This window comes from Mirounga leonina, unplaced genomic scaffold (genome assembly GCF_011800145.1).
Source record: "Mirounga leonina isolate KUSES-001 unplaced genomic scaffold, KU_Mleo_1.0 Mir_200, whole genome shotgun sequence".
Taxonomy (NCBI): Eukaryota; Metazoa; Chordata; class Mammalia; order Carnivora; family Phocidae; genus Mirounga; species Mirounga leonina.
In genome coordinates this window covers 29,350,927-29,372,319 of record NW_023270503.1, presented here as the reverse complement: position 1 = coordinate 29,372,319, position 21,393 = coordinate 29,350,927, and the positions used below count along the sequence as shown (strand labels likewise).

Sequence of the window (21,393 nt, the reverse complement as noted above, 5' to 3'; positions counted from 1 at the left end):
AGGCCACCCACAACCTCCTTGTTGATAAACCGAGGGGACACTTTTCCGTCTTCATTGCGCTTGACTTCCGTGCTAGACCAGACCGTGAACGAGGTCTTGGATTTGGTTGAAGGATCTTTTAAAATCGCTCTAGGGCGCCTGGGTGGCTCAATTGGTTAAGCGTCTGCCTTCAGCTCAGATCATGATCCCGGGGTACTGGCATGGAGCCCCATATCGGGCTCCCTGCTCCGCGGAGATCCTGCTTCCCCCTCTCCCTCTGCCTACCGCTCCCCCTGTTATGCTCTCTCTCTGTGTCAAATACATTTTCAAAAAAATCTTTTAAAAAACCCAAATAAATAAAATCACTATATCTGAAGCAGCAAATGCCCTACTTGGGTGCAAGGGATGTGCAGTGAGAAGTGTGCAGGTGAGAGAACGTGCCCCCCCTCCTCTGAGCACCTAGGGTCAGGGATCTTGCCAGTTGCGGATTGTGAGATATCCACAACATATTGGCCGTATCAGCTCAAAAATATCTGCCACCATACAAGGCAAAAATTCTTCACCTAACCCTCACATCTGGGTTCTAGGCCTTGAAATTCTGATTAGGTCAATGCCAGGCTAATCCCCCTTTATCGACATCGGTAGTGTAGGGTCCACAGGTTTTCCATTTGTGTCCACTAAGGTGGGCCTGGCCACGTCCTACCAAAACTTCTCAGCGTCATGGGCTCCTTTGACTCTCCTGCAAAATTCCTTTTCCTTGGCTTCTGAGATCCAAGGAACAGCTCCTTTTGCTCCAACTTGCATGCCAATTCCTCCTGACCCCCTTTACTGTTCTCATGATAGCCCATATATCACATCGTTTTTAGTACTTGCTTAATTGTCTATTTTCTCCCATAGAGTGCAAGCTCTGTGAAGGTAGGAGGTGGCATTTATCACTCACCACTCTATCTTCTGGGTCCACCAATAAATATTTATTGGATGAATGAACACAAGAACACCTAGGACCATTTCACCGAATGTCCGCAATGTGCCACACTTACATTATTTCTAATCTTTGTAACAAGCTAAGTGTCCCCTTCCCGTTGCCCACAGCTGGGACAGCCTCAGCTCCCTGCCTCATCTCACTTTCTCCAGCTAATTGTCCAAACCAGAAGTGGATCAAGGCAAGACCTGGCTGACAAGGACACAAGAGGAATTTGTTCCCCTGGTGGCTCCTCAACCACACCCCTAAATTCTGTTAAAATGCATACCCCTGGGTGCCTGGGTGGCTCAGATGGTTAAGCGTCTGCCTTCGGCTCAGGTCATGATCCCAGGGTCCTGGGATCGAGTCCCGCATCGGGCTCCCTGCTCGGTGGGGAGCCTGCTTCTCCCTCTGCCTCTCGCTCTGTCTCTTATGAATAAATAAATAAAATCTTAATAAAATAAAATAAAATGCATACCCCTGTGAGAGGGGAGGGGCCCCTAAGCTGGAATCCATTCTTTAACAGTTATATTTCTCTTGGGTAGTGCAGATGGCAAGAATACCCTAGTTTTCTTGTAGCTTTACAGTGACAGCACCTTTGCATCATTTTCTCATTTTATTCTCCCCCCAAACAACAATGCTATCCCACTGTATAGCAGGCGAGGGAGGTCCAGGAAGGTGAATGAAGAGTTTGAGTCAAATCAACCAGGTATTAAATAGTGACTCCACTATCTTGATGTCAGGTCCAGGGAAGTTTGCCTCTTGCCCTCTTGCATGCCTGTTCATTGTCCCAGTGTGGGGACAGATCGGGTGAATGAAACTGGTGAGCAACGGGCTTCCTGGCAGCCACCACCCGTTTCCTCCTGATCAGATTCATACAAAGCTATCCCCTTACAAATGCTGGTGGTTTGGAGGGCTTTCACATCCAGGCTGTGTTAGGTGAGTGGGAAGGGCAGGATATTTACCCCATTTTATGGATGAGGAAACTGAGGGCAGCAGTGGCTTCCGCAGTCTCAGCACTGATTGGTGATTCAGCCACTAGTGACTGGAATCAGGCTTCCTGATTTCAGTGCAGGGCTCTCTTTGACCTCCACAACCTCCAGCGTTGAGGATCAATATGAGGTTGGCCCACCAGAATCCATGCAGCGAGCGGTTATGAAGGATGGAGGCCGAGCCTCGTATTCAACAATCAGTCCAGGATATTCCTGACACCGCTGAAAGGGTGGAATTGCCATTCTCTGTCTCCGCCGGCTTTTCCACACCAAGGTTGTTCTCAAAGTTCATTCTTGAGATGGTCGCGGAGCGAGAAGAGCCCCTGGACAACGGCTAAAAAGTCCCTCTTGAATCAGTAGATGCCGTCTTAGCCCACAGAAAAAGATCTGAAAATGTATTTGATATCTGGTTGCTGCAGCTGGTGATGAACCCAGCCCCAGGTACGACAGGGTGGGCCGCGCCTTCCCGGTACCCCAGCCCCCTACAGGTTTCTGCGGGTCTGGTGCAGGACAGCCCCGGAGACAGTCTCAAAACCAGCAAACGGGGAGGGGAAGTGCGCAGGCGCACAGCTGCCTGCACCCGCCCCCTCGGAGCTGTACTTGGTTACTTAGGAAACAGCCAATCAGCGATCCGGACGGGGACCAATGGGAAGCGCGGATGAGCCGACCCGGCTAATTTGAACGCGCGGCGCGGGGCCCAGGTTGGCGCGGGTGGGGAGGAGGGTGTGGGGCGCGCTTTCGGGTGGTCTGGGGCTCCGGACTGCGGCGGAGGGACCCGGCTGCGAGCGGCGACAGCAGCGGCGGGGAACCGACGAAGGGTAAGCTCTGGCCCACGGCGGAGTCTGCCCCGCGGGCTCCAGCGCTCAGGTGGATCCCGCCGCCCAGGGCGGAAGCAGCTTTTGTGCCAGACGCAAAGGTGCAGCGTGGAGACCGAGCCGGTTCTGGGTGGTTCCCTCTGAACAGGACGGGGGCGGTGCGGGGAGCAGGGCTCTTCCTTCCACATCTGCATGGAGCTCGGGATCCCTCTGCTCATTTGTACCGGACCTGGACTGAGTCCACACAACCGCACGGGGTCCGGCCCTCTGTGCACCCGCTCTGTGGAAGGTCCTCCTCCTCGCTAGAACTGGAGACCTGGGACCCCTGCACATCTGTGTGGAGTAGCTAAGACCCTCTCCGCACATCCATACGGAAGAACTGATTGCAGAGCTGTGCCAGCGGCCGAAACTTAGTTATTGGGGCACTCAGTAAATATTGATTGAATAAAGGAAGGAATGGAAAGACTACCCGTATGACAGAAAACCATGCCTTCTGCTACTGCTCCTAGGATGCCTCTCCTCTTAGCTTTGGCACTTTTGGCCCTTTAAGATAGAACAGAACAACAGAATACATGTGTAGGAAATTTTTAAAAAGGAGTTCGAAGAAACTAATGAAATAGAATTTTACTATGTAATAGAATTAACTTAACCAAAAGCTGTATCTTGGAAAAGACTAGTAAAAGAAGCCAAACCTCTGGCAATATTGATTATGAAATAAGGAAAAGAAACAGAATGATCTTAGGAATGACAATAGGGGCATAGCTTAAGTTACTTGGAGACTAAAGAGAAAGAGGGACTTCAGTGGAACACCCTTTTGACAATGCTTTTGGACAATTTTCTAGAAAAAAAACAACAACAGGAAACTGACTCAAGAAGTTATGGAAATTTTGAACACACCTAGGACCATTGAGGAATTGAATTCATTTAAAATATCCCCATTAAACAAAACAAAAAACCACACATGAAACTCCACCAGAAGTTTATAAGCAATTGGAAGAAATTATTCTAATCTTACACAACCTCTCCCTTAAAAAAAGAGAAAACAGTTCCAGTCTATTTTGTGATACCAATAATCAGACAGAAAGTTACCAGCCAGTCTTCCTTTATAAATGTAGTTGTGAAAATCTCAAATAAAATATTAGCAATCAGAAGCTAGCAATATATATATAAAAAATATATCATGACCTTTTATCTCAGGAATATGAAAATGGCTTAAGATTAGAAAATCTAATACAATTTACAGATTAAAGGAGGAAAATATCCCATTAGGCGCAGAAATAGAATTCAATAAAATTCAGTACCCATCCATGAATTTTTAAAAATTTGATAAACTAGGGGCACCTGGGTGGCTCAGTTGGTTGAATGTCTGGCTCTTGATTTCAGCTCAGGTCATGATCTCAGGGTCGTGAGATCGATCTCCGCCTCAGGCTCCAAGTGGAGTCTGCTTGAGATTCTTTCCCTCTGGTCCTGCTCACTCACGCTCTCTCTCTCTCTCTCAAAATAAATAAATAAAATCTTTAAGGGGTGCCTGGGTGGCTCAGTTGGTTAAGCGTCTGCCTTCAGCTCAGGTCATGATCCCAGGGTCCTGGAATGGAGCTCTGTGTCGGGCCCCCTGCTCAGCAAGGAGCCACCTTCTCCTTCTCCCTCTGCCGCTCCCCCTGCTTGTGCTCACTCACTCTTTCTCTCAAATAAATAAATAAATAAATAAAATCTTTAAAAAATTTTTTTTGGTAAACTAGAAACAGAGGTAAATTTCCTTAAACCAACAGAAAGTGAAATAACAGGAGCATCCCCTATGCAATTAGGAAAAAGATGATTGTTTACTATTGTTGCCGCCATTCAAGGTTGTACTGAAGGTCCTAGCTAGAACCATAAGACAGGAGAAAGAAATACAAATAAAGTTAGAAAGAAATAAACAAAATTATCATCAGTTACAGCCTTATGATTGTCTATTTAAAAAGCAAAAGAATACAGCTCCTTCCTCAGAACGACACCCGTAGAAAGAACCAGTGGTCTTTGGATAGTGCCCTGTGGGTGCTAAAGTAAGGGGAGGTAGGAATTGCAAAAGCCAGGCTACAGGGCAGAATAGCCTAGGATGACTGATGAGTAATGTCTCTGGTGACAGTCAGAACAAGGTCAGGCTCTGGCCTTGCTACTTACCATCCCTGTGACAAGTTCCTTCCTGAGCCTCAGTTTCCCTTGTACAGTAGGATTGTAACAATTGTATCAGCAACTACAGAATGAGATTGTTGTGGAAGTTAAATGACACCATTTGTAAAGCAGTTAGCATAGTGCCTGATGCATAGTTATGTGCTCAATAAATGGTAGCTATAGTAGTAATTATTTTTAAACTTTTGGATTCAGACCCTGCTCTTCTCTGGCTTTTATTCATTCCTAGGACAAACACCATACAGCATCTACTGTGTGCTGGGTCTGGTGCCTAGTTATCTGGGGTGCACAGACTACATCAGAAGGGGGTCCTGCTCTCTTGAAGCTTGAGGACAAGACACACACACATGTGAGAGATGTAAGGGAGTGAGGAAGGGGGCTGCAGCAACCCCTATGAAAACAGAACATCCACCTTCACCTTCCCAGCTCCCAATGTCTGCAGGCAGATCCCAAGTCCTCAGAAATTCTCCAGGGGCTTCTAGGGAGGTGGGGCTTGTTCAGCCTGTCCCTAAGAGAGTGGGCAGAGGAGCCTACCCCGAAAACAACTGAATCTCGGCTTCCCAGCCCCAGCTCAGCAGCGAACTAGCCTCTGGGTTTTAATGAGCTGCCCTGGGTTAGAAACAGGACGTGACTGTGGCTGGCTCAGACCCTGAAGATCTTATTAAAGAATCATCTCCCTTGTACTTTGGGCTGAAATGCTCTTTCCAACCGGGGATCAAAGCAAACTTGACAAACGTTCTCTCATTAATCTCCCCATCCCCCTGGGGTGGGAGCAGATCGGTAGCTGTTCTCTCTGGCTCTCAAAGCGGGGAAGCTGAGGTGACATTGACGTGGTGTGGCTGGTGGAAAGAGCTCCTCACTGGTCAGATGCAGAGCCGACACCAGGACCCAGGCGTCCCAGCTGCAGCCCTGCCAAGTGTCACCCTACCCACCCCACCCCCACCCTGTGCCCCCAGCGCAGTCTCAGGAAGAAGGAAAACATCTCATTAGGCAAACAGTCTGCCTCACTGGCCCTCAGGAGGCGGAGAGGAGAGGACTGTAAAGGTTATGCGCACTCCGTTGCCAGTGCCCTTTTTAATTTCCTGCTTAGAATGTTAGGCTGCTCTGTGGCTCCTCCTCAGCTCAAACCCTCCCCGTGGGGAGCTTGGCACTGCCATTAAGCCACACAGCGTAGCCCTAGATGGTGGGGCCAGGCACCACCCTCCGCCCTCACTTCTCTGGGTACAAGAGTGGGGCTCCCTGGGGGCAGGAATGCAAAGATGGGAGACAGGGACTCTCTCCGGGTGTTGAAAATTAGGTACAGTCCATATATCTGAAAGTGTTTGCAGAATACGTAATGCCAGTTGCATAAAAGGGATTATAATTATTATACAAACATATGGGAATATTACAACAATGTGATCATGAGGACGTAATATATAATATCATTATAAGGCAGAGTAGAGCAGGTTCTGCAGTCAGACTGCCTGGGTTGGAACCAAGCTCCATCACTTACTAGCCCTGGGATCTTGGGAAAGTTGCTTACCCCTCTCTGTCTCAATTTTCTCGTTGAAAAATGAGTCTAATAATAGTATCTGTCTTGTGGGATTGCGATGGAGCTGAAAAGGAGATGGTACGCATAAGGTGCTTAAAACAGCCCCTGCCATAGAGAGCACTTAGCTCTTCTGTTTATTGTGGCAATCCGATGGCTGGGACAGGGAAAGAAATACGCAATGTAACAAGATGATTATTGGTTGATATCTTTCCCTTATTCTGCTTGAGGAAGAAATTAAGACGTGTGGGGGTAGGGGACAAGAGTTTCAAATCAGCTCAATTCTGCCTCATTCTCAAAGGAAAACCCAAGTTACTTACTGGAGTATTAGGGAGAAATCTCACTTTTCTTTGCTGAATGACCTGGGTCCTATCAGTGGGATCTAATCTTTCCCGGGAAAACATTCATCTATTCATATCCCTCAGAAACAGCCCCTGTTCCTTAGCGCTGTTAATATATCCCAAGAGTTGGGCTGAACTTTTCCAGGATAGCCATGACTCCTGCATTCCAGAAATTCCATCTCTACCCTTGGTAGGCTGGCTTGAAAGAGAAATGAAAAAAGCAGGGAGAGAGGTGTGAGGGGGATACAAGAGGGAATAGATAAATGTTTGGAAATATTACCAGGTCAACATTAGGAAATCTGTCTATGTCACCCCCTGTATTAACAGATTAAAGGATGGAGCACCTGGCTGGCTCAGTTGGTGGAGCATGGGACTCTTGATCTCAGGGTCGAGAGTTTGAGCCCCACATTGGGTATAGAGCCTACAAAAAACAAAAAGAAAAACAACCCCCCCAAAAAAACAGATTAAAGGAGAAGCACTGTTATCATCTCAGCCCGCGCCAAAAAAGCATTTGATAAAATTTAATGCCCATTCCTAATGGGCAGTGGAGGGTAGGGAACTAAATAAAGAAGAGCTAAAAATAGAAAGTAACTGTCATTATTTGCAAACTACAAAATCATTTAATTGAAAAACCTAAGCGAATCAATGACAATCTATTAGATCAGTTATGTGGCCAGATACAAGATCTGCATCCAGAAAGCAGTTGCTTTCCTATATTCTGGCAAATAAAAAAATGAATTAGAAAATGTAATTTTATTTATTTTTTAAAGATTTTATTTTTTTTAAGATTTATTTATTTTATTTTGAGAGAGAGCATGTGTGTGTGTGTGAGAGAGAGAGCAGGGGGAGGGGCAGAGGGAGAGGAGAATCCCAAGCAGACATGCTGCTAAGCAGGGAGCCTGACACAGGGCTCAACCCTGAGATCACAGCCTGAGCCAAAGTCAAGAGTCAGACACTCAACCAACTGAGCCACCCAGGCGCCCCATTAAAGATTTAAATTTTAAGTAATCTCTACAGCCAGTGTGGGGCTCGAACCCACAGCCCTGAGATTAAGGGTCGCACGTTCCACTGACTGAGCCAGCCAGGCTCCCCTGAAAATGCAATTTTAACAAAGGGCCTATTCACAATATAATAAAGACTAGACAATAACCAGTAATAAACCTATCAAGAAATAGACAAAACTCATGTGAGGAAAGCTATGAAATTTTACTAAGGATTATAAAGTGAATAATGAAAAGAGATACAATGTTCCTAGATAGAAAGGCTTGATATTGTAAAGATGTCAGTTGTCCTCATATTAATTTATAAATTCAAAATAATCCTAATTAAAATCTTAAGCAGGTTTTTTTCACAGAATTCTGTAAGCTGATTCCAAAATCATATGCAAGACCAGATGCCCAAGAACAGTCAAGAAAAAGAACAAGGTGATGTGTAATAGAACTACAGCAAGTTCCTGCAAAAGGAACATATCAGTAGAGAAGAATGGAGCGCCCAGAAATAAATTCGTGTTCATATGAGAATTTAGTTTTGTTAAATGTGCCATTTGAAACGGGTAGAGAAAGAATGCATTTTAATAAAAGATAAAATCGATGGGGTGCCTGGGTGGCTCAGTCGGTTAAGCGGCTGCCTTCAGCTCAGGTCATGATCCCAGGGTCCTGGGATCAAGCCCCGCATCAGGCTCCCTGCTCAGTGGGGAGCCTGCTTCTCCCTCTCCCTCTGCCTGCTGCTCTGCCTACTTGTGCTCTCGATCTCTCTGTCAAATAAATAAAATCTTTAAAAAAATAAATAAAATAAATGATATAATTGCTTATCATTTGGAAAGAAAAGATATTTAGAAACCTCATTCATAAAAAGATGAATGCCATCTGGATAAAGACCTAAATGTAAGAAAGAAAAAGTGTCAGACAGAAATATAAGAAAATTACCTTGGGGAAGGAATGTCTTCTTAAATATGACATAAGAACCATAAAAGAGAAGGTTGACGCATTTAGCCATTTAAAAATGGAAAACTTCAGTATGGCCAGGGTAGGATTTTTTCCCAAGAATGCATGGTTGGTTTGATGCCAAAAATAATATCAAAAGTTTACCACATCAACAAAATAAAGGAGAAAAAAAAACAAACCCACATAAACATGTCAGGAGATGCTGAAAGCTCATTAAATAAAATTCTAGACATTCCTGATAACAAGTCTAAGTTAAATAAGAGTGGAGGACATTCCTATGATGATAATTAACTATTTGTCCAAAATTAATTTCTAATTAGTGAAGCACTAACGCCAGTTCCTTTAAGATCAAGAGCAAGACAGGATGCCCGTTATCATTATTCAACATTGTTTTGGAAGTTCTAGGGAGTGCAATACATAAGAAATAAAACAGTTGGTATAACCATGGAGAAGAAAAGGTAAAAAAAGAAGGGGTTTTTTTTTCCCTGATATATAATTGTGTACTCAGAAACCCCAATAAGCTTTAATAAAAAAACAATTGGAATTAATCAGGAAGTTTAAGAGTGGTGGGTTGAAGGCAAATGTATAATTATCAATTGTGTTTCTCCATACTAGCAATCAGTATGGAAATGGGGAAAGGTGCTCCGTTCATAAGAGCAATTAAACTACTTGGAAATTATATTAAAAAGACAATTACAGAACCTATCTAAAGAGATGAAAAACTATAAAATCTTAGGAGGTGCCTGGGTGGCTCCGTCCTTAAGCATCTGCCTTTGGCTCAGGTCATGATTCCAGGTCCTGGGATGGAGCCCCATATCGGGCTCCCTGCTCCACGGGGAGCCTGCTTCTCTCTCTCCCACTCCCCCTGCTTGTGTTCCCTCTCTCACTGTCTCTCTCTGTCAAATAAATAAATAAAATCTTAAAAAAAAAACTATAAAATCTTAGGGACATAAGAAATATCTAGGGCGCCTGGGTGGCTCAGTCAGTTAAGCGACTGCCTTCGGCTCAGGTCATGATCCTGGAGTCCTTGGATCGAGTCCCGCATCGGGCTTCCTGCTTGGCAGGGAGTCTGCTTCTCCCTCTGACCCTCCCCTCTCTCATGTGCTCTCTCTCATTCTCTCTCTCTCAAATAAATAAATAAAATCTTTATTTTATTTTTTTTTAAAGATTTTATTCATTTATTTGACAGAGAGAGACACAGTGAGAGAGGGAACACAAGCAGGGGGAGTGGGGGAGGGCGAAGCAGGCTTCCCGTGGAGCAGGGAGCCCAACGCGGGGTTCGATCCCAGGATCCTGGGATCATGACCTGAGCCGAAGGCAGACACTTAATGATTGAGCCACCCAGGCGCCCCAAAGAATGATTTATTTATTTTGCGGGGAGGGGCAGAGGGAGAGGGAGAGAGAATCCCAAGCAGACTCCCCACTGAGTGTGGAGCCTGACATGGGGCTCAATCCCATGACCCTAAAATCATGACCCGAGCCAACATCAAGAGTCGGCTGCCTAACCGACTGAGGCACCTAGGCACCCTGCGTGAAAAGTTTTAATATAAAATAAATATGTAAACAATACTATTCTGCTTGTAATTCCAATAGGGTGGGAGGGGGTGGTGTTCTGGGTTGGGGATAGAATTGATAACATTTTCTTAAAGGCAAGTAGAACAATAAATGCCTGAAAATAGTTAAGAAAATTATGAGAAAGAGGGGCACCTGGGTGGCTCAGTCATTAAGCGTCTGACTTCGGCTCAGGTCGTGATCCCAGGGTCCTGGGATTAAGCCCCGCATCGGGCTCCCTGCTCTGCGGGAAGCCTGCTTCTCCCTCTCCCTTTCCCCCTGCTTGTGCTCCCTCTCTCGCTTTGTCTCTTTCTGTCAAATAAATAAATAAAATCTGAAAAAAAGAAAAAATTATGAGAAAGACTAACGGTGGTGGTTGGGAGGGGAGGCAGTTCTTGTCTCACTGGATAAGAAGCATACTGTCAAGGACTGGAACAGAAAGAGTGTGGCACAGGAGTAGACAGATCAGTGGAACATAATAGCCCAGCCATTCGCCTCTGGAAAAATTCAAGTCATCTGGATATGACAAAGGTGGCATTTCGAGTGAGAAAGAGATTTATTAATAATATTCTTATTCTCTTGAGGTATCACATGGAGATCGGCTGTTGGGGAGGGAGTGGGAGAAGGTTCTTGAACGCTAGGTAGGCTGAGGGCGCACCTCGTCAGGGCTGGGGTCAGATCGGTCCTCCTCTCTGTTGTGTGTCCCCCAGGTGTCGCCATGGTGACGCTGGTGGAGGACAGCAAGGTGCGGGTGGTGGTGCGGGTCCGGCCCCCCACCCCGCGGGAGCTGGAGAGTCAGCGGCGGCCTGTGGTTCAGGTGGTGGATGAGCGGGTGCTGGTGTTTGACCCTGAGGAGCCCGACAGGGGCTTCCTTGGCCTGAAGTGGGGCAGCACCCATGATGGCCCCAAGAAGAAGGGCAAAGACCTGACGTTTGTCTTTGACCGGGTCTTTGGTGAGGCGGCCACCCAACAGGACGTGTTCCAGCACACCACCCACAGCGTTCTGGACAGCTTCCTCCAGGGCTACAACTGCTCAGGTGAGAGCCGGGGCAGGGAGGAGGCAAAGCCCCGCTGGGAGCGGCCCTGCCTCCCTGCTTCCCTCTGAGGGCTTCATGCGTCACGTCACCGTGCCCTCCTTCCCCTCAGCTGGGCACTTGCTGACGAGGGTGCTGGCCCTTTCGTTCTCCCGTGTATGACACACCCTCCTGGGCTCTAGAAGCGCATCACACAGATGTGGTTCCTGTCCTCCTGATGCTTGTATTCTAGAGGGGGGAGAAGATACTAATCACAAATCACCCCCACAAATGTGTGACTGTAAACTGAGGTCAGTGAAATGAGGGACAGAACGGCAGGCCTTCGTCAGAGGAAGCTGCCTAGCCTGGAGAAGGCTCCCCCTGGGGAGGGAGAAGCTCCCTCAGGCCCCCGGAATCCACAGGTCCACGGGGAGCCAGGCCAGAGGCACAGGGCACTGCAAAGCTGCAGTGTGAACGCGGCGGGATGCGAGTGGGTAGGAGCCGTGGAACTGCACACAGGAAGGCAAAGGAAGGGGCTTGGGGAGAAGGGGGGGCTGGGCTGGGTGGCACAGGGGGACCCCTGGGGAAGGCGGATCCGGCCCTGCCGCCACCCTCCCCCGACTCTGTCCTCCGCAGTGTTTGCCTATGGGGCCACGGGGGCTGGGAAGACCCACACCATGCTGGGAAGAGAGGGGGACCCCGGCATCATGTACCTGACGACCATGGAACTCTACAGGCGGCTTGAGGCCCACCAGGAGGAGAAGCGGTTCGAGGTGCTCATCAGCTACCAGGAGGTAGGGCTGGTCCCTCCCAGGCGTGGGCGGCCCCACTCCTCATTCTCAGCGCCCCTGAAGATGCGGGGAGGAGAGGAGAGCGGGCAGAGAGGGTGGGAGGAAGTAGGCGGACGGGCCCGCTGAGAGCCCAGGGGCCCAGATGAGGCTCTGAGAGAGCCTGCGTTGGGACCAAGCCTGCCTGTCCCGCTCTCACCGCATTCCATTGTCCTGCAGAGGGCCACCCCTGGCACGGCGTCCTGCCATGCTTCCCTGTCTGCACCTCAGCCCTCGCCCGGCCTCTTGCCTCCTTCCTCCTCAGGTGTACAATGAGCAGATCCACGACCTCCTGGAGCCCAAGGGGCCCCTTGCCATCCGGGAGGACCCCGACAAGGGTGTGGTGGTGCAAGGACTCTCCTTCCACCAGGTGAGAGATTGGGCCCGGGTGGCAGGAGCAGCGTTGGTTCCCAGGGTTCTCTCACCAGGCAGTTTGGGGGTGCCCTGGATCCAGGGGTGGTTCTGAAGAGCAGCTCTTCCGGTTGGGGGAAAAGCCCTGGCTGGGGAGACCACAGCGCCCTGCCTGGGCATCTCCTCTGCAGCCCACCTCAGCTGAGCAGCTGCTGGAGCTGCTGACCAGGGGGAACCGCAACCGCACGCAGCACCCGACCGACGCCAACGCTACTTCGTCCCGCTCCCACGCCATCTTCCAGGTGAGAGCAGTCGCAGGTCGGAGCCTGAAGCTGGGGCTCCTGATGCCCGGCACCCCCTCACCCCTGCTATCTGCCCCCCAGATCTTCGTGAAGCAGCAGGACCGGGTTCCAGGCCTGACTCAGGCCCTTCGAGTGGCCAAGATGAGCCTGATTGACCTGGCCGGTTCGGAGCGGGCCTCCAGCACCCATGCAAAGGGGGAGCGGCTGCGGGAGGGTGCCAACATCAACCGCTCCCTGCTGGCCCTCATCAATGTCCTCAATGCCCTGGCCGACGCGAAGGTAAAACTGCACAGACCCAGGGGCCTGCCCGGGACAGCAACTGAGTGCCCGAAGCCTGCGGTCCTTCCCTCCAGCCCTGGGCCAACGGCTGCCAGGTCTCAGCCTGGATCTGTCTGGTCCAGCCACCTCCCCCCATGCCCTCTTGCTGTCGCCCCAGGGCCGCAAGACTCATGTGCCCTACCGGGACAGCAAGCTGACCCGTCTGCTCAAGGACTCCATTGGGGGCAACTGCCACACGGTCATGATCGCTACCGTCAGCCCCTCCAGTCTGACCTACGAGGACACCTACAACACCCTCAAGTATGCCGACCGCGCCAAGGAGATCAAGCTCGCGGTGTGTCCCGGCCAGAAATGGCCAACCTGGTGTGGGGGACAGGAGAAGGAAGGGACAGGACCCACACAGCGTCCTCCGATACCTGGAGCAAGCATTCCCCCAAGGCAGAGGGAAGAAGTTCCCTAGCCTCCGTCATCAGGGAAATTCTTTATGATAGAAGCGACGCAGTCCCCATCCTTGGGAAGACTCCAGCTCGGGGGGGAGAGGCAGGACAGTCTGCAGACTTGACAAAAAGAGTAAGATATCATAGCAGTGGGCTGCCTGGGACAGAATCGTCTCAAGAGGGTGACAACAGAAGGGGGTGGCCAAGCGCTGGCTGGTGAGAGTTGCCCTGGTCTAGGGAGGGTGTATTGGTCAGGGAGTCAGGGGTCTTGGGTTCAAAAGCATCCTTCTGCCTCTTGCTGTGGTGTCAGGCAAGCCACTCACTGCCCTTCCCCAGTCTGTTCCCCCTCGGGAGGGTGAGTCTAGGGAATGTGAGGGAAGCGCCCCGCACAGTGCCTGGCCATTGGAAGTGGTTGCCAAAAGCCGCTGTGAATGAACCCACGAAACTCTCCCCTGTGCCGCCATCTCAGCTTAAGAGCAACGTGATCAGCCTGGACTGTCACATCAGCCAGTATGCCACCATCTGTCAGCAGCTGCAGGCTGAGGTGAGGAGCCCGCCTGGAGAGCTTGACCGGGAGGCGGGGCACCCGGCTCAGGGACAGGAGAGCCAGAGACGAGCCGTGGGGTGCGGCCAGGGCTCTGCACCCACCTGGGGCTCTGAGGGGCTGCGTTGCTTTGATTGCAGGTGGCCGCCCTGAGGGAGAAGCTCCAAGTATATGAGGCGAGAGCCGGAGCCCCACCGCAGGACCTCCTGAAATCCCCCAAATCGGGCCCTTCCCAGCAACTGTGAGTCCTGCAGCCATTCTTGCCCCTTCAGCCAGTCTTGCCCCTTCAGCTCAGCAGGGAAAGCCCCCCTTCTCCAGCTCTGTGCTGCCACCCAGGGTCCGGGCTTCCCAGCCCGTGTCCAGCACACTGATTGTCACTCTCGGTGACACTAGGTGACAAGACACTGATTGTCACTGCTAGTTGCTCTCATGTGACACAGTGCACTCTAGACAGTAACATCAAAATAGAAAAAAATCCTCCATGTCAGATGAGGACGTGACACCCCCAGCCCATGTAAGCAGCATATACTACTTAAAGGAAGGTGTAGTTAAGGGGGAGGCATCATTGTTTCCTAAACCAGGAAATCACCAACTCCTCCCACCCTCTGCTACTGCCCCCTTGTTACCCAAGCTGGGCCCTATACCACCTCGTGCCACAGAGACCCTGCCCCTCCCTGCTTTCCCACCTCTCAACACCCCCCTCCTGTCCCCCCTAGGCTTCCCAGCTGCCCCTCACCATCCCGCCTTTCCAGCCAGCCCTGCACCCCAGAGCTCCACCCAGGGTCTGCCGTCCTTCAAGAGGAGAGCCTGGGGCTAGAGACCCAGGTAGGGAGGGTCGTGGAAGGGAACTCTCCAGACCAGGAGCTGCCCCAAGAAGATAAGGACAAAGGCCCAGTGGAGGAGGAGGTAGGACTTGAAGGTGGTAGAATGTTGGAGGCAATGGCCCTCCCCAACTCGTAGACTCCCTTCAGTTCTGGGTTCCCTACCTGGATGTCTTGCATCTTAGTCATTAGGGGGCTTTCAGATCCTGTGCAGGAAGGGGAACTCCTCTGTGTCTGCAGTGAGGGGCAAACCTGTTACCAGAAGGAAAGCGGGGAGGAGGGTGGGGCCTGGGAAAGAGATTCTCAGCTAGGACCCAGTCAGTCCAAGAGCCATCATTCCCACTCTTGGAGGAGGAAAAGATTTTAAGATCTGCTTATGTAGGGGAGGGTGGTCATCCTGGGCCCTCTAACTGTGACTTCCTTCCTCCTTAGGTTCCAATCCAGGTACCAGAGCAGACCCTCAGACACTCACTGCCAAGGTCCCCTGGCCTGAGCCTGCAGCCCAAGCCAGATGTGGGCTGCCTCTCACCACAGAACTTGGACAGGGACCATTCTAAGCAGTAGGTGTCTTCTTCTCTGGGGTTCAAGGTGGGAGGTGATGGCTTCCATCCTCCTGGGGTAGGAGCTGGTGCTAAGTACATCAAAAAAGCTCTGGTTCTGCCCTAGTTAAGAGCTGCGTCTTCTTTTCCTCAACATCGTCCCTTATCTGCTTTCAATCAACTGGAGATTATCACCTACTCTGTCTACTTACTGTCCTTTCTATTCTTCCACATAACTGGCAAGCAAAACACCCAATTCCATCCCAAATTTGGCTCGCAAGCCCCGAGTTAGCACGGGGCTGCCCAGGCTAGCGCTTTGCCTCCAGGTCTGGGGGCTGAGCTGCCTGTCCTCTGCAGGGAGGAACCAAGCAGCCAAGAGAAGTTGGATGGCAGGCTGAGGAAGGGACCGCCCTCCCAAGCCAGGTATTTATCATGGGTCTTCACCAACAGATTATGGCCATTTCTTCTCAGAAGTAAATACAGACCACCACCCAAAGCCAGAGAGAAATGGATTCTGGATCCTTCTTTCTGTGCTTAATAGAGAGGTGCTGCTAGTATGTTTTCCCTTGGCCCCTAGAACATAAATCCCCTGCCACTTAGCTTTGCTGCTGCCAGGCCCACTCTTGCCTCCCCAGCACGCTTCACACGAGGCAGTATATTTAAAGCTTCCGGACAGAAGGGCCTGTTTAATTTTATTTCTTGTTGGGGAGTGTCTGTTCCCGACTCAGCAAAAATGTTGCAGCCTGAATAATCAGCAGCTCATTATCTGTCTCCTGCTGCTGACTCCCCGGGGCCCTGGAGTGTCAGGGATACACTGGCGGGATGTCCCCTTGGCCCCAGGGCTTCCACCGATGAGTCAGGGTCTCTGTGCCCTGGTGTCTCCCCCATTGTGAGGACAGAGGACACCAGGGTTCTCGTTCCCGCTTTGCCTCTGGTTTTGTGGTCCCTGACAAGGTGCTTCAGTCTTAGCTATGATTTGGGGATTATAGTCTTCATTCTCCCTACTTCTTAGAGCTAATAATAGATACTAATAAAATGTGACAGAAGACCCCATGTATCAGAGGCTGCAGAACATGCTAGATCATCTCCATACTTGGAGACACCCTAACAATCAGATAATGGAAAATCATTTCTCTTTGGCTTTAGACTTCAGAATCTTTAGACCACTGGGGCACTGAGTGGATCTTAGATTTTCCAGTTCAGCGGATTTTTCAGAATTTTTTTAGCTACAAAGTCCTTTCTTCAAATGGAATCTTATGCTGAAGTTTAATATGTAGAACAGATAAAGCAGAGCAACTCCATTTTCAATGTCCTCTGATGGGTTTCTTGAAACCTAATTTGGAAACCCCTGGTATAGACCCGCTCCCTGTTCGCCAGATTGGGTCCTGAGGCGTTCGCCCAGGGCCACACGGCCAGAGGGACAGGGCGAGGCCTGGGTCACCCGACATCCAGGCCAGTGCCTTTCTCCCTAGACACCTACTTCTCTCAGTGGTCTAATCTTCTTATAATGTGTGGCTCAGGCAGACATCGAATGAGTTTCTGCTATGTCCTTTTTAATTTATATCCTGCCTTCTTTCAGAGAGGCCTGGAGGCTGCTTTATAAAATAAGTTTGGATTCCCTGAGCACACACTGAAGGCAGAGGAGGGGGCTCAGGGATGTCCAGGCAGGTAGTGCTACCTGAGGATAAATTATTGGCCATGAATAATCCCCACCAAGATAATTGTGTTCATTTTTTTATCATAGGTGTGCCTCACAGGAAGGAAATTTGCTTTATTAGAATCTAAATTTATACCATCAATAATCACATTACCCTCATAATTCCCTTTAAATAGCCCCTCGGTGCATGTGAAGTGTGCATTGATTCACACGGGCTCTTTCGGGGTCCCAACCGCTAAGTAGGGAGTGCAGACTGCGTGCGATTTTGAGGGGCCTCTCAGAACCAGGACCGACACGGCCTATCTCATTCCATCTCCTCTTGCCCTCGCAAGGTTGATGTTTTCATTTTACAGAAAATAATTAATCTTACAATGCTTCTTATGTGTCAGGTACTCTTTAAACACTGTATATATCAAATAATTCATTTCATCTTCCCACAACCCTAAGACGTGGGTGCATTGGTTTTCCCCATTTTAAGGATGTGGAGACTGAGGTTAAGGAGTGCTTCCAAGATCACACAGCGGGAAGTGTCGGAGCCTGGATTTGAGCTGGCAGGCTGACTTGAGCCTAGCTCTTCCCTGCTCCTACCTTTCGTTGCCCCTTGGGTCAACGAACTTACTCAAGATCACAGTGCCAGTGATTGGCAGGGCTGAGAGGAGACGCAGACCTTCTGGTCTGAGGCCATTTAGTGCCCTTTCTGTACTTCCCAGGTCCCTCTCTTTGTTGGGGGGCATATTTAGGGACAAAGCCCCCCCACCTTACTTGTGGTCGTCTCTGCCGGCCTCGGGCTTCAGCAGGGGCCTGGCAGAGCAGGAACCGCAGTTGGGAAGGCGGAGGGAGGCCCGGCAGGAGGGAGCCGGGGGGCCCACCCTTGCGTGCTCCTCACCGCACCTGGAGCAATGGGGCTGGGTCTGAGGAGGGCCGGGCCCTTCCCTCTCCTCCAGGTTGGCCCTGAAGGTGCTGTGCCTGGCACGGCGACAGCAGTCCCTGCTTCAAGCGGCCAAGCTGCTGACCCCCGACATGATCGCAGAGTTTGAGACCCTGCAGCAGCTGGTGCAGGAGGGAAAAGCTGAACCGGGTGCAAAGGCCTCAGGCGCACCTGGCCAGGCCAGGGAGGCACCTCTGGAGCCGTGTCCTGAGTCAGGTGAGTCTCACCCCTGCTCTGTCTCTAGCAGTGCCCTCTCGAAGGCCCAGCTGGCACCCAGGGGCGGCTGGGGCCTCCGATGCTGGGTCGTGCTGTGGTACACAGGACTCGCGGCCCACCTATGGAGTTAGGGGCTCCTGCGTGTCTCCCGTGTCTCTCTCCCCAAATTCTCCAGATTCGCCTTCCTTCTGGCCAGTCCCTGATCTCCCCTCAGCACCCGCCTTCTCTGTGCCCCAGATTCTCCAGGCTATTCTGGCCCCGTGACCCGGACCATGGCAAGGCGACTGAGTGGCCTCATGCACACCCTGGGGGTCCTACCAGGGCCTGACTGCACCCCAGCCCAGATATCCCGGCGGCCCACAGAGAAGAAGAGGAGGAGGAGACCAAGCCCCTCGGAGCCTGACAGCCCCCCAGCCCCGAAGCCGGGGACCAAGCGCCAGCGCCAGTCCTTCCTGCCCTGCCTGAGGAGGGGGTCCCTGCCTGAGGCTCAGCCTTCACTCGGGCCCACCCCCCCCAAAGGGGGAAAGGCCTCCTCCTCGTCCTGCCACTCCCCTCGCGTCTGCCCAGCCACAGTCATCAGAAGCCGGGTGCCCCTGGGCCCCTCTGCTGTGCAGAACTGCTCTACCCCTCTGGCCCTGCCTGCTCGGGACCTCAACACCACTTTTGATCTCTCAGAGGAGGCCCCCTTGAAGCTGGGTTTCCACGAATGTGCTGGCTGGGAGAATGCCCCCCAGGAGCTGAACAGGCTGGATCAGCCCTTCATCCCCAGGTGGGTCTCCCAGCCTCCCTCCCAGCCCTCCAGGCAGGGGCTCCCTGGGGTCAGCGAGGGACAGAGGTGCTGCCAAGAGGAGTGGAAGCCGGCCTGACTCTCGGAGCCATGTTTGCTGTCTCCCTGCCTTCGGCCTGACTGGTGTCAGTCCCCAGGCCCGGGAGGGCTGCCCCTCTCGGGGGCCCTGCCTTGTCTGTCCGTCTCCAAAGCCGCCAGCTCTGGGTGGTTTGTGACATGCCCACGAGTGGCTAACAGGACCTCCCCCCCCACCTCAGGGAGGGTCAGCAGGAGCAGGAATAAGGAGGGGGCCTAGTCTTCTCTATTCCTCTGCATCACTCACACCCTCTGGCCCAGTCTTAGTTTCATGTCCCACTGAGAAATGCATATTTCTGCCATTTCCACCCCAGATTTTACCCTCCAGTCCAGCATCTGGAACTGGGAAGGGGAGCCTCGGAACTTTGTTCAGCATTTTTCAGTGAGAAGATGAAGCTCTCACCTTCGCCTTCCACCCACCTGCCAGGGTAGGGGAACAGTGACCAGCTCAGGACAGTCCAAGGCCAAGAACAATCAGCAGACTGACCTGTACTTGTGAGGCTGAGGGCAGCAGGCTGCCCACCGCACCCCCGGCCCCTCCTACGGCCTAAACCACCTCTCAGTAACAAGCTCACAGCCGGGCAGGTGGAAGGGTCAAATCGTTTGAACTCCAGTTCCCTGAACGTTCCAGAAACTGACATCTGGATGTTCTCCCAGAATAAGCCTGTCACTCAGCTGTCAGCCCAGGCCGAGTGAGGCAGGGAGAGGAATCCACCTCTAAGTAGGAAGAAACCTCAGAGGTCATCTTGTCCAACCTCCCCACCCGCCAAGCTGGGGGCTGGAGGGAGGAGGTGCCCTTTTCTGGTTCCCTCCTGATCTGCCTCCTTTCACCTTCCTCCCTCTCGCAGTGGACCTGAGTCCCTGTTCACCGTGAAAGGCCCCAAACCAACATCTTCCTTCCCTGGGACCTCAGCCCGCAAGAAGAGGCGAGCTGCCAGGTGAGGCTGGGGCGGTAGACCGGGAGAGACAGAGCTTTCACCAGCATAGTGGGCACTGAGCTAGCTACAGGCCTCGGCTGTGTCTCTGGACCCCTCGGGGCAGGTAGCAGGGGTCTCATGAGCAGGGCCAGCATCGGGTTCCTGGACTGAAGGAGGTTCCTTTCGCCCTTGCTAGTACAGGGTTATACCAGAGGGAACGGTATCTCCCTTCTTCAGTGAAAGGCTACAGGCTCCCTCTCCTTGAGGGGGACATTCGGTGTTCACTGGTTAAACTGGGGGACAGACCACCCACCCTTCACCTCTACTTCCCTCCCACAGCCCACTAAGCTCTCTCCCCACTGCTTCTCCTGCCCTCAGATCTGGCCTTGGTGCTTAGCCTCACCCTGCTCTCACGGCTTAGTTTCGAGCTGTACCCCCTACCCCTACCTGTATCCCCAGGCATGACTGTGACCTTCCTACCTTCCATCCTTCCTTCCCTCCCTCAGTTCCTCAGTCTCCCGCTCACTGGGAGTGGCCCGAGGTCGCAGCCGCATCGCGCGCCTCCCCAGCAGTACCTTGAAGAGACCAGCTGGGCCCCTCTTGATCCCAGGTGACTGGCACTGGGGACCGGGATGTCCGGGGCCCTGGTGGCAGATGAAGACAGGAAGTAGGAGGGGAGAGGGTGGGCCAAGACCCAGGTGAAAGGAGGGCCTGGGGTATTTCCCAGCATCGCAGGGACCCTGATGAGAGAGGTGGGGGAGGGGTGGGGGAGGGGAGCAGCGGGACAGAGCCTCACTGTCTTCCTCCCTGCCTGCCCCAGCCAACTGGCCTGCAGAGCCCCCTTCCAGTCCCCGCTGCCCTGGCAACCAGCAGGAACTGATGGGGATTGGGGGAGCCCTGTCATCTGGGAGCTGTGTCGCCAAGGTATCCTGACCCAGCGGCCCCTCATGGCCCCCAGAACTGCCTGCACCAGGAGCCCTGGCTCGGAGCAGTTAATGCCAATACCCTCTTCTTTTATTAACATTAGTCGCCAGCCATTCATCCTGCTACCTGCCCTCTTTATCAATCTCTTGTTATACTCAGCTTCTCAGCATGTATGTATTCATCTCGAATGGTAACATTTTAAAGGTGCAGCCATCGGGACGCCTGGGTGGCTCAGTCATTAAGCGGCTGCCTTCAGCTCAGGTCATGATCCTGGGGTCCTGGGATCAAGCCCCGCGTGGGGCTCCCTGCTCAGCGGAGAGCCTGCTTCTCCCTCTCCCTCTGCCTGCCACTCCCCCTGCTTGTGCTCTCTCTCTCTGTGTCCAATAAATAAATAAAATCTTTTTAAAAATAAAGAAAAGAAAAAAGAAAAAAATAAAGGTGCAGCCATCATACCCCCCTTCCCCCAGTTCACAATGCTCTCCATGCAAGCAGGT

The 21,393-nt window shown here is 51.7% G+C and overlaps 1 protein-coding gene across 1 annotated transcript; it reads left to right on the top strand.

The window, feature by feature from the left end:
* The first annotated feature begins 10,782 nt into the window (after window positions 1-10,782).
* Window positions 10,783-21,145, top strand: KIF18B (kinesin family member 18B). The gene is made up of 15 exons (XM_035027305.1): window positions 10,783-11,319; window positions 11,932-12,089; window positions 12,388-12,492; window positions 12,665-12,775; window positions 12,857-13,054; window positions 13,212-13,388; window positions 13,961-14,035; window positions 14,176-14,276; window positions 14,752-14,941; window positions 15,289-15,416; window positions 17,997-18,196; window positions 18,434-18,965; window positions 19,907-19,996; window positions 20,482-20,585; window positions 20,796-21,145. The coding sequence occupies exons 1-15, from the start codon at window positions 11,001-11,003 to the stop codon at window positions 20,906-20,908; spliced, it is 2,601 nt and encodes an 866-aa protein (XP_034883196.1). The 5' UTR covers window positions 10,783-11,000; the 3' UTR covers window positions 20,909-21,145.
* Window positions 21,146-21,393: the final 248 nt, after the last annotated feature.